This window comes from Podarcis tiliguerta (assembly GCF_965153285.1).
Source record: "Podarcis tiliguerta genome assembly, chromosome: 5".
NCBI lineage: Eukaryota > Metazoa > Chordata > Lepidosauria > Squamata > Lacertidae > Podarcis > Podarcis tiliguerta.
This window is the reverse complement of record NC_139538.1, coordinates 38,993,691-39,006,728: the sequence shown is the minus strand read 5'-3', so window position 1 is coordinate 39,006,728 and position 13,038 is coordinate 38,993,691. Positions and strand designations below refer to the sequence as shown.

The window sequence follows — 13,038 nt, the reverse complement described above, 5'->3', positions numbered from 1 at the left end:
TTATCTTTGTATTTTTGGATGACAGTGCATTCAATTATTAATTTTCATTCTTTAAAAATAAGTGCACCAAAATAGAAAGAAATGGAAGAAAATAACTCTCCTCCTACACTCCAGCTTGCAAGAGAATGCAAACTGGACATCAGATGAACATTGTAATCTCTTTGCTGGATCAGAGCTAACATCCTTATTATAATCCAGCATTGTGCCTTCAGAGTAGTCAGGCAGATAACCCTGAGAAACTCATGAGGAAACCTATCTATTGTTGTTTGCCTGCAGATATGTTCTCTTGGAACATGGATTATCTCATTTTAGCTATCATGACTAATAACCCAGTGGTAGACTTCTATAAATTGCACAGTCCTAATAAGAGGCTAACTTCATTCAGGATGAAAAGCCATGTCAATTCATGTGGCAAACGCCACAAACCGTATCATTGGTTGAACTGCTGCAGTTGGAACATTTTTATAAGTAAGCCACCTTGCGTTCCATCAGGGGAAAAGGTAGGGTATAAACAAATATTTAATATTTAATAATAACTACCATTATTGCCCGATTTTCCACGCGAAAATGCAAAGGGGGATCCTGAACATAAGCATGCAATGAAAGGGAGGGGGGGGGACTAAAACCCTTCCTTTTACCATTCCGAGTGTGACTTGTAAGATCATTGAAGCCTTTATAGGGTTAAGTGTTCCCGTTAACAGCCTTATACAAGTTGTCTGTTGCACAGGAGAGCTCTCGGGTCCAATCCCTGGCACTTCAGGATCTCAGGTGGCAGAGCTGACTGTACTGAGTGAGACCTTGGAGAGAGTCTGCCAGTCAGAGAGGACAATAATGGGCTAAAAGGGTAGGCTAGTTTCTAAGGAGCGCTCCCTCCCAACCCCTCCCAAGTGTTTCCCAGACTCCTGGGGGAAACAGGTGTCCGCTCTTCTGCGCGGAGATTACCTGTTTTGCAGCGGTGCGCGCGCCTCTCTTTGCCTAGAGATCTCTTTTTGGGGGCGGGGGGGGGGGTCTCGTTAAAGACCAGTGCGCGGGGGTGGTTGGGGCTTTCTCTTGAGTTTTGGGCGCAGCAGCTGCGAGGGACTTCTCTGCCTGCTGTTCTCCACCGTGTGCGCCCGAGAGAGTGGTCTTTGTGAACAGGACAAAAACTGAGGGGGGTGTGGGGAGGTCATTTCGCCTTCTTTGGGAAGGTGGCTGTTTGGGGATTGAGCGGAAGAAGTGGGCGCTCGGGAGCTGCTCAGGAGTAATAAGGCGAGGGAAAGCGCAGAGGGGGCGGCAGTGGCGGCGGCGGCCTCCCTCCCCCTCGTGCGCCACCGACCTTTCCTTTCTTTTCTCTCTCTCTCTCTTTTATTTCCCCCTCCCGCGCAGGCTGCTCCCTTCCTACCCCGGTTACCGTGGCAACCGCCCGGACTCCCCCAGCCCCGCGCCTGCTGCGGAATCGCTCCGTAGCAGTAGCAGCCGCTCGCTGCATGACTCGCTGCTGCTGCCGTCGCTTTCGCCGCCTCGCATGGAGCTCCTGGCTGCCGCGCTCAGCGCCGCCTGCGCCCTGGACCATGAAGGCTCCGCGGAGAGCGTGGCCGGAGCCCGCCCGCCCGGCAGGTGAGCCAAAGAGGAGGCGAGCCCTTCGCCCTCATAGAGCAGGGGGCGCCCCCTTCGACGTAGAGCTAAAGACTCGCGAGCGGGAAGTTCGCTGGTCTTGGCGCCAAGCCGCGTGCCCCGCGTGCCTGCCCGCCCCCTGTAGGGAATGTGGGGCAGAGCTCCCCTCTGGACTCCCCCGCAGGCAGGCACCCGCCGCCAAGTCCGGAGGCTTAGTTTCCAGGTCTCCTCGAGGCTGCCCTCCTCCATTTCTCTTCCCGTCCATTTCTCGGACGAGGGAGCGAGGGTTAAAGCAGCCGCTGCCCTCCCCGCCTCGCCCCAGCTCGGCCACTCACTCCCGCGCTTCTGAGTCGGGGCGTCGAAGTGGTTCCCTCCGCCCCTCCCCTCAGTGCTGTGAGGGACCGGAGACCAGGACTTCCCGAGGTGGAGGGGGGGTATAGAACACCAGGGAGTGTGTGTGAGCCCCGGCCCCTCTCCTTTTTGCAATGTTATCATTGGCTTGCACCTCCCTAGGAAAGGTTGATTCCTCATTTGCCCTCCTTTCTGTTGCCCCTCTTGAACCCCATCCCTCCTTTCCTTTCGCCTGCTTCACTTCAGCAGGGGCTTACTGGATTTTTCCTTTCTTTCTGGGAGGGAGCCCAGTGTGCTCAGTTTCCAGGGACCGTGGCAGTGAGGGCGTGATAGATCCCGGAGTCAAATTTTAAGTTTGGTTTATTTACCTTGGTCCCTTTAAGAGCGCCTGCAGCCCATGTAGTCCCTTGCTGTTAGCCCGAACTGATTCTGCCAGTAGGGTGGGAAGGAAACAGAACAGGCATCCATACTCCTTGGTTTGTTTTTGTTGGTTTTCTCACCCAAAGTGAGTCTCCTTCCATGGCTGGACCAGTTTCTAGTTCCGAAGAAAGCCCTGTGCATCCCGACTGCCCGGCTGCTTTCCCCGAGGCTCTGCAAGTGATTCATCCCATGACAGCTGACTCTTGGAAAAACTTCATTGAGCAAATAGGTAAGACCAACACTCAGGCTGCAGTCCTGTGTGCTACTAGTTACAGTCAAATGTTTCTCCTTCTGGGAAAGTTCTTTTCCTTTTCCTTTTAAAATGGTATTGGAGGTTCTAGTGTGTGCAAATGAATCTCACATAACCTTAGCCCGTGAGTCATATCCACCTCAGTAAGACATCCATAGGATTGTATGGATGCATAAACATCCATATGATTGTTGTTGTATTATATATAGCAAAACAGAAGGCAGAAGAAGTTGGCTCCACATTTCCCACTTTCCATAAAACTGGATAACACACTGAAATTAATGAGTATGTGTTCATATGTCATTAAGAAACATAAAACACACCAGAAATAAATTTGAGATCTGTATAAACACCTTCCCCACCCCAAAGACCCTTGACACTTATGAGCAGTATTTTTGGAGGACAATTTTTCCTCCAAAAATAGGCCATCTAAGCAAGATCATTTCAGAGCATTTTTCCTGAACTATTTAAGGCACCACCAGCAGCAGTGTATGCTATCGTTTCTCATAAAAGAACTGAGCTGTCTGTCTTTGCTAGCATCTTACCAGCTCTCATCATCCTTATGCTTGTTGTTATCACTTGCAGTGCGGTAGCGTTCATATTGGATGGTGTAAATAAAGGGGGATTGTGAAGTGGGGACCAAAGCTTGTCTTTCCATGACGGCAGTATAAAAAAGCCCCACCCCATTTTACATTCAAGAAAAAGATATCTGGAATATCTGAGCAAACTGGTAGCATATATGAGTATTTTTGATGATCTTCTGGTTCCATTCATACAATTGTAGAACTGGAAGGGATCCTAAGGATCATCTAGTCCAACCCCCTGCAATGCAGCAATATGGAGCTGTCCCATTAGGGGATTGAACCGGCAACCTTGGTGTTATCCGCACCACGTTCTAACCAGCTGAGCTATCCATATCCCTATAGAGGCATAATTATATCTTTTCAATATTATGACTTGTTTATTAGCTCTATTGAACTTTATACTGCCTGACCAGCAAATAGTTAAGGTATATGCTTCTCTTTCAGAAAAGAAGCCTTCTCGTAGTCACTAAGTAAATATATATATACTGTCTCCAGCCAAAATCACTAAAGTATTATTTTCCCCCATCCCATTCCTTAACCATACTCATGGTTTTGTTTAATGCTAAGCACAGCCTTGATTATTTACAAAAAAATAATAATCAGCTTTTGAAAATAGTTCAAGTGGAATTATGCAAGTATGATTTCACTAGAACAGCACAATGCATTTAAGTGTAATCTCTCATTTTCAGTTAAGTGTGGGAAGCTAACAGGAAAGTACATTGTTTCCAAGGTACAGTTTCTCCTACTGCTATTTTAATCCCATTCTGAATAGTGTTCCAGAAAGAAGCGATTACTGAATATACTTACACTATGGGGAAAAGCTCGTTCCTTATACCACTTCCCCATTATAAATCATGTGTATTATCTAAGATTATAAGCTAAATATAGTTTAGTATACAGAAATATTAAAGTACTTGACACAGAGGTATGTGAAGCAGTTCATGAGTTACAATTTTGATTTTCTTTACATTAGGTAAAATGTAAAATTGTACTGAAATAGATATACTTTTTAAAAAGTCCATTCTCTGCTTACTGGAGCTGAAGGGGAAAGCAATTTTAAATTGCATTTAACTTTCAAATGAAGGGAGTGGCTCGCAAGAAATTAGCACAAACTGGTGTTTTGATTTATTTAAAATGGGATTTACAGTTTTATCTGGTGCAAGATTTTATTCTCCTCTTATAGGGCAGGCCTAGTGAAAATCCAAAATAAATTTTGTCAAACGCTGTGGTATTATTGAAATCCCATAAGAAATAGTAGGATTTGGTTATTATTGTTACTATATATTATTACTATTTTCAGTGGCCTTGTATGATACTAATTATGAAGTATTTCTCATATTTCTGCACAACCTGATACACAATTGCAGGAGCATTCTTGCGCTGCTAAAGTTTGTTTTTTGAAGGTAATGTAGTGTATTATGGGAAGACCTTGTATCTCATTGCGAATCGTGGGATACTACAGGTTTCATTATATACTCCTTCATTGTCAACAAGTTGGTGAAGTTGCTGGATCAGATCAAGTGAAAATTTGAAATTATGTTCTCTCAGTAAGTCATGTCCCTTGCATCTGTGACCAGAACATTGGTTAGCAGAAACAAAGATTGCTTCTAAACTATTATTTGCAAAGTCATTTCAAACCATGGTTTAAAATAATAGTTTAGAAGCAATTCCTGTTTAGAATTAGCCAAAGTTTGTCCAATTTAGACATCACAGCAGGCTATGATATTGCAAACCATGAAAGGCAAAAGAGGGAGAGGACTATGCACCCATGTGTCCAGGTCATTCCTAATCTCCAAGTTATACTCTAGATTTTAGACCAGCATGACAACTGACCTTGGCCTAAGTTGAGCTGTTCTTAATTGCTATTTGGTGGCTTTAGCTAGTGTGCAATATTTAGTCCTAGATTAGTCTAAGAGACTAGAATATTGCAGCCTAAATGGGTGGGTTTTTTCATGCTCAGATTGAGCAGTGTATTTGGGACTGGGGAGGAAATTTCCCAGGTTGGATAGGCTAATGACTCTAAGTTTTGGCTTTTCTTTTGCTTGCATCAACTAGAGCTATTTTTTCTGCAGTGATCTTTCAATGGCTTGTATGATGATACTGATTTAAAACACAATCCTGGAGACTAGGTATTTGGAATCACTACTCTAACATTGTTTCAGATTCCAGCTTTCCTTTTTCTAAACTGTTCTGGCTGAAGCAGCCAGGATAGACAATATTCAAAATTTGTGCAGTAGCAACTACTGTTGCTCGACCAGGACATGGCTCTGGAGGAGTAGACATTCAAAGAACAAATCTGTGTGCTTTGGTGCTTTGTAGGGCTTTTGTATCAAGAATATCGGGATAAATCTACACGTCAGGAGATTGAAACCAGGCGGCTGCAGGATTCACAGACAGATGCAGAAGAGTGCACAGCTACTGAAGACACAGCATCACAGACAGAAGCCACAAATACCGAAGAAAGCAAGGCTGTTCCCCAGATATGCTTGCTCAGGAATTCCACTTCCAGGTTTAATTTGTGGCAAGATCTTCCAGAAGTCAGGAGCAGTGGTGTTCTGAATATTCTCCAGCCAGATGAGATCAAACTTCAAGAGGTAATACAGCTTCAGGGAAGGGTGGATGAAAGGAGCATTGCACTGCTGACATTTCAGTGGAAAACTCTGTGGGTTGACTCATTTAATACAAAACGGCACAGTTTAATGTTAATCTCATTGATATTAGTAAAGCGATTGTTTTGTGAAATCTTTAATTTACTCTCCTTACTTTTGAAAAGTCATTGCCATCCTGTTTTTTCTCAATCCCTTCCTGTTTCTGCCTCTAGAACAGGGTTGGGCTGCTATAGTAACCTTAATGGAAGACAAAGTCAGGGCTAAAGTTGCTAAAACTGGTAATGCAAGTGTCTTTAAGTTCGCCAAAAGCAATAAAGCAGACAAAAAGGCATGAGAGGGCTGTAATAAACTCTACAGAAGTGTGAGTGAGGGACCATTGGATTATTTGTATATTCTTCTCCATGCGTGGAGATGGAGGGCTTCTCACTGTGGTATATAAAAAGCTCTACTGTCAATAGGCTGTTAGGGCAAGGGATGGACCAGCCCTGAAGGCGGCATAGCAATTTTGCTTCCCATTGAATGCAAGGGGGGGGGCAGGGAATGAAAGAAAAAACCAAAACCCAAACTGATAACCAGGTACAAAGAAACAGAGTGAAAGGAAAAAGCTGCCTCTAAATTTCTGTCCTGGGTGGTATGGTATTGAACTTGAACCTTCCCTTTCATCTTCAACCTCTATAAGATTGCTGTTAGGAAGAAAGGAAGAAATTGCAGAGATTGCAAATTAATTAAATGCATCAGTCCTTATTGTGAAAGATGTTGGAAGAAGCTCCCTTTCTTTTATTCAGAAATGACAGTTTTTAGATGAACTGAGAAACTAAACCATAATTTACTCATTCACTGGGAGTGGATGGCTTTCACTAAAGAGTCCTTCAAAATCTCAAATGATAGAATTGTTGAACTTATAATCAAAATACTACACATAACTTATCACTTAATTATTTAATAATTAGGAGGTAAACAATGTCATACCGTTTTTTTCAGAAGCATGCCAGAGGCTCCAGGAAATTATTAACCAGTCAGAAATTTCTGTGTAGATTGCCTTAATAGTTATTTCCACCAAACATCTATTCATTAATTTTTCATTTTGGGCTATGCAGCTTATAATCAAAGTAAAAGCAATAAAATGTAAGCTATGCAGCAAAATAAACAAGACAGAGAGCTAAAAATAGAGCCAGCCAAGAGAAAATAATAGAGCTGTTGAACGTATACAAGAAAAATCATTGCGGGGGGAATCAAGGGGAAGTTTTAATGTCTGATGTTTTACTGTGTTTTTAATATTCTGTTGGAAGCTGCCCAGAGTGGCTGGGTCAACCCAGTCAGATGGGCATACAAATAACAAACAAACAAACAAACAAACAAACAAACAATAATGTAGCAATTTTAATACCTGGGTGAAAGATGCAATTTCCTCTCTTCTGCATAACTATTAAAGGTGCAGAAGCCCTGTTTTGTTTAGTACGTATTTCACCAGCTGTTATACATTGAAGTACATATGCTCTTCAATACGGATAATCCAGTGAGCACATTTGGAATACTCTGTATGGATGTAGTCATCTGAAAAAGAATATTTAGGAGCTGGAGGAAATACAGTCTGCAGGTTTTTACTGTGGTACAACGAGTGCTGGGCTAAACAGATCTTTGTTTTGATCTAATGTTCTTTGTTTTGATTCAGTAGAGTCTTTTTAATGTGTGGAATCATACATAGTGTAAATGCAGAACAGCACAATGCAATTGTTGGGAATTCAGAATTCAGCATCCTGAATATTTCAGCTGCTATCGTGGTTTTTAAAGGAAATTTCTAATCTTTATGGTTGTACACATACAAAATAGGCTTAAAATGGTCAGATTTCAGCTTTTCTGGGCACAGCATTTTGGTTACCTTGGTGCATTATTTTTAATAGTGGAGAGTATGCATACTTCCACAAGGCACAAAACTGGGGCAGTCACTATATACCGTATGTCCCCATGGTTGACATATAGCTGCAATCCTATATGCACTTACCTGGGCATAAATGTCATTGAACTCAATGAGGGTTATATCTGAGTAGTGGAATATGACTCTGGTGTTTGTCTGATGTTATGCCTTGCTGCCAAAACTGCAGGATTCCTGCCATAGGGACCTATTTTTTTCCAGTTTTTGGCTGATTTTATTAAGTCTAAAAATAGCTGAAGAGTTGTAGGAGTAATGACAGGCTCCTAGCTCCAAGAAAGGATTTTAGCTCCCAGGAAAGGTCAACCATTTCTTATTTACACTTTGTACGACCAGCCTGAGTGTTAGTATCATTTCCTATTTAGTAATTCTAAGTCTACAGATGTTTTAAGTTCAAAATCTGAGAGCTTTGAAAGGCAGATATTATGGAATTAATGATGGCGATTATTTTCTTCGCCTTGCTTTTCATATCATAACTGGGGCAGATTGAGATGAAGTATGGCTTAATTTAAATAGCTTCGTGCCTTATGCTTGTTTATAGTATGTGCTGCAGTTGGAATAGCAAATTTTTTAACAAGTCTATTAAAGTATAGCAATTCAAAATGAATAAATGTCAATAGAGGCAGAAGAGATGCTAGAGCCATAGCAGAGTAATACTTGTGAAATAAATATGTATTGTATAAATATACCAAAAAATGCAACAACCCAAAAACGGTTGTTGAGGTGTTGATATTATTTTAAAAAACAAAGTTTAAAGATTTTTTAAGAAGGGGGGAGAACTTGACATAGAAGTATCCTTTTCAGTGACATCATACATAACATGTTCCAGCCTAATGCATATGTCAGTCAAGAGACGTGGTTATACAGGTCCAACTTTTTTCAAGGCCATAGCTTAAGACACTGTGATGGTCCACAAAGAACAATGAAACTAGAATGGTGGCCTATAGCAACTTTTAACAAATTTTTCTAGATCAGTTGGCATAGGCAAACTGGGTCCTCCAGATGTTTTGGGACTACAACTCCCATCATCCCTAGCTAACAGGACCAGTGGTCAGGGATGATGGGAGTTGTAGTCCCAAAACATTTGGAGGGCCGAATTTGCCTATACCTGTTCTATCTAGGACATGAGAGCTTCCTAGGATGGAGGATGAGGGCTGCTTTTTGTTTGGTGGGGGGGGAAAGAGCCAACTTTGAAAAAGAGCTATTGCAACGAAGTACAGTAATCAAGGGTACTGTTTAAGGTTTCATAGGGAGGTGCACATAGCGATAGGGGAAGTGGGTAAGATTCACAGCAAGGTGCAAAGGTATATATTCATAATTCAGGATTAAATTAAAGTTAAAAGCATTTGTGTTTTTTTAAAATATATCTTCATTAATTTAAGATACATACACATATGAAAAAACAGACGGACAAACAAGTAAACAAACACAATCAAACAAACAAACAACAAAAGAATCAAACAAACCACCACACTATAAGATACATCAAGATTAATATAACCATCATCATATATACTCCTGGTACTGAAATCAATTATAAAACTTATAGAGAAGAAAATTTAAAATGACTTCCAAGCATTTGTTATTTTTTATGCCTCATAATAACCAGATGTGGTTGCCATATGTAATCTGGCACATGTACAGGGGAGCTGACCCAAATGTTAGCCCTAATGGCAACATGAAAGGTTCTGGCTACTCTGAAATGGGTCAGCATTGAGTCCAAGTGGTACATTGACAGCACTGGCACAAGGAGGCTCTGGAACTGGCTGATTAAAATGATGGGAAATGAGGTTTTTCTGGAGTGGGGTGGCAGTTTGCTTTCAAGCCTCTTGTATCCTATCCCACTAGAGAGTGCTGACAGCTTCTAATACTGCACCTATTGGGAACTATTTACCCTTGTTTTACGCAGGGTGACATTGAAGCAATTGTGGCTCAGGCCTTTATGCGTACTGCAGCAACTACAGAACGAGACGGAATTGGTGTGCCCAACAAAGATTTATACCTAAAACTGTACAGGCCATTCTTAAAGCGACATAGGCAAATTTTGGTTGAACGAAGCTAAGGAAAGGGAATTATATAAGTGTTCTGATTTATAAAGCATCAAAAGACCATAGGCAACGAGAAATGAATTGGAATGGATGTTGTGTCCTCAAGCGATGGAAAAAGTAAACCGCCTAGAAAGTAAGTGATAAAGTTATTTTGAAAAGGCTGACAAAGGTGAATCTATCACTATCCATATTAGATAAAATAGTGAAACACGCACAAAGGCTGAAAGAATTGACTACGCATCTGTAAAGAAAGCGAGCAAATATTTGCTAGTACAATGTTCCTAAATCTAGATCTGGATCACCATATTTCTGTTTTTAAGCCTGTCCAAACAGGTTTTGGTGTGAGACAAAGCGGGGGGAATTAGGGATATAGGTTTCCAATAAACACAAATGCTGGTTCTAATTGAAAATTAGAGTAACTGCACAAGATAGTGGGCTGAAATATTTTAAACTGCTAGGGGTTATAAGGCAGGAAAAGGAAAACTAATGGAATACTGATAAAAATGACTATATCACTGATGGATAGCTTTAATTATCTAAACATCTGTTGAGAATGAATCACCAATGTCATTCTTGAGCTATATCGAAAATAATTGAAAGATGCAGAGGAGACAAGCCAGAGAGAAGACATTACTCAGGTTCTTGTACTGGTCTAGCATGGAGAATGTGACTGTAAGGGAGAAGACTTGGAACAACAATCTAGCAATTATAAGAATTCATAAATGTATTACTATATCGTAAAAATAATTATTCATGATGATGCTAAGCACTGAGCTGTTCAAAGCAGTGAATGAGCTTGAAGGCCAAGAACACTTCTTTTGGCAATTCTAAATATGTTTCTTCCTTCTTGGTGATTTTAGTCTTAATACTTTGTTGTACCCTATTCCAGTTCACATCCAAACTCTGGTCTTTTCTGTGTGCTTTGATTTAAAACTTAGTCTCATCCTGGACTTGGAGCATTATTTTTTCCTGCCACAGAGGATTATCTTTGGAGGAACACATACATAAGATACTTCACCAGAATTAAAATCAAAATAGATTTTTGCAGGGAAGTATGTGAAAATGAGGCGACTAACAAAGACTTTCCCTCCTACAAAAGTCATGTGCATTTTCCACCAGTATTTCACTACAGAAGACAAATGTTATGTAAGAATTGGAACTTAAATGTTACATTAGGAGTTCGTCTTCCTTTGCTGCTTTTTCATGACTGAGTGCAGTTATGCAAGAAACTGATTAATATGAACATTTATGGAACGTTTTTGGAAGACAAAACTATTAGGGAAATATGATATATTCAAAATGTTGCTTGTAGTGTTGTACCACATTTTTTGCACACCACTATTTGTTGAAGTGGAAAGTCGGGTGTCAAAAGCTCTTTTTTAAATGCCCTCCCTTGGTTGTTTTTTTTTTTTTGCAGTTTGGCACTATTTTTCCACTAGCAAACACGATAATGACGCAGCACCATATAGCCTGTCAGATTTAGCTGTGTGACAATGTCACTGACAAAGTCTTTGCAGTGCCGTCACTGATTGGAGAGGAAAGAAGGAATGAATCCCTGTTGTTGCCAAGGAGATTGGCAAAATTCACATTCCTTGCTGTGCTCAGTTTTGCCTCTGCCCCCCCCCCCACTGGCATGTGGCCCCCAGAATGTGGTGGCCCAGGAAGGAATGTGGTCCTCATGTTCCCCACCCCTGTTACAATATCTTCTGCACAATTAGAAAATTAAGTATTTCAGGTAGCATACTCAAGTTTCAACTCTTTAGAAAAAGCATTCTGAGGTGGTTGTGGTTGTTTTAAACTTACATGTTCTGATTCAGCTGTAGCTGTACTTTGATTAGCAACTCCAGATGGGATGTTCAGTCCCATCTGCATCAATTCTGCACCCCAAAGTTCGTTGTCATCCAGATCCATATGGTGTGGTCTGGCTTGGTAATCGGGGTGGTAACTCTATAGAGCTGTGAGCTTTTGCCCTGTGACTGTGAATACTAGACTTGCCTACCTGTCACTGAGGCTTTCAGAGCTTTCACTTATATTGTGCATCATTCATGTACAATTTTGGAATTCTTCTGCAGGCCATGTTTGAACTGGTTACCTCAGAAGCTTCGTATTACAAGAGCCTGAACCTTCTGATATATCACTTCATGGAAAATGAGCGATTGAAAAAGATTCTACATCCTTCAGAGGCTCACATCCTCTTCTCCAATGTCCTAGATGTCATGGCAGTCAGTGAGCGGTAAGGCTTTTAGCAATTAATATGTGTAGGTATTAAATCTCAATTTTGTTGTTGCTGTCCCTGGGGAGGCATAGGTGGGGCCTGTTCGTGTTTTCAGCTTCTGTAAATTATCTTTATAAGTTAATGTCTCCCCTTTTATACTTTAGAGAAATGTACCATTGTCCATAACTATACAGTGGTACCTCGGGTTACAGATGCTTCAGGTTACAGACGCTTCAGGTTACAGACTCCGCTAACCCAGAAATAGTACCTTGGGTTAAGAACTTTGCTTCAGGATGAGAATAGAAATCGCGCGGCGGTGCTGCGGCTGGAGGCCCCATTAGCTAAAGTGATACCTCAGGTTAAGAACAGTTTCAGGTTAAGAACGGACCTCCAGGACGAATTAAGTTCTTAACCCATGGTACCACTGTACTGACTTAAACAGCATCGTTGTTGAATCCCATACATAATCCTTTATTTTGAACCAAAAGCGATTACATATAAAAGACCTTAAAATCAGATGGAAACACAGTTCCCTCCCTATTATAGGGAGGTGATTGTCCTGGGTGGAAGATGTGTGGGTGTCATCGTAGTAAGTTGCAAATTTGACTGATCACTGCTGCTCTTCAGCATTACAGTCATGCAGCCTTGCCTCCCATTTCAGTCCAGTGCTGCAGGCCTCTCAGAGTAGGCAAGATATAAAGGATGCCAGGATCAGAGGCCCAAGCATGTGTTGTGTCATATTCTGTCCTTCTCACCTTTCTTTGGTAAATAGTAATGCCTAGGTATGTACTCATTTTGTGTTGTGGTGACTGGATAAATATGCCAGGGAGAAAATAGAGTACAACCGTTCCTTCACATAGCAACAACCGTGTCATTGTTATTATTTAGGTTTGTCCTCATTTTTGGCATGATAGGTTTTGTGGGAAATCTCACCCTTTTCAGGGTGACAATTCTGTGCATACAAATTTTGTTAATGTCTTCATTAATATATATTTTCCGTGTATATTTTGCTAGTTAGTTGAGGACCAAATTAATTTC

General features: G+C 41.4%; 1 protein-coding gene across 6 annotated transcripts in view; it reads left to right on the top strand.

The window, feature by feature from the left end:
- Window positions 1–13,038, top strand: part of NGEF (neuronal guanine nucleotide exchange factor) — a 59,500-nt gene that overhangs the window by 27,885 nt on the left and 18,577 nt on the right. For 5 of the 6 annotated variants that reach the window (XR_014511985.1, XR_014511986.1, XM_083443235.1 and 2 more), the window contains 4 exons: window positions 1,366–1,596; window positions 2,451–2,593; window positions 5,518–5,792; window positions 11,858–12,018. Coding sequence is in view for 4 of the 6 variants with exons in the window: in XM_083443235.1 (XP_083299361.1) it covers window positions 1,366–1,596; window positions 2,451–2,593; window positions 5,518–5,792; window positions 11,858–12,018 (810 nt within the window). In the remaining 2 variants the exon portion in view is untranslated. The remainder of the gene's footprint in view (window positions 1–1,365; window positions 1,597–2,450; window positions 2,594–5,517; window positions 5,793–11,857; window positions 12,019–13,038) is intronic. The other variant, XM_083443238.1, reaches the window with a different exon arrangement.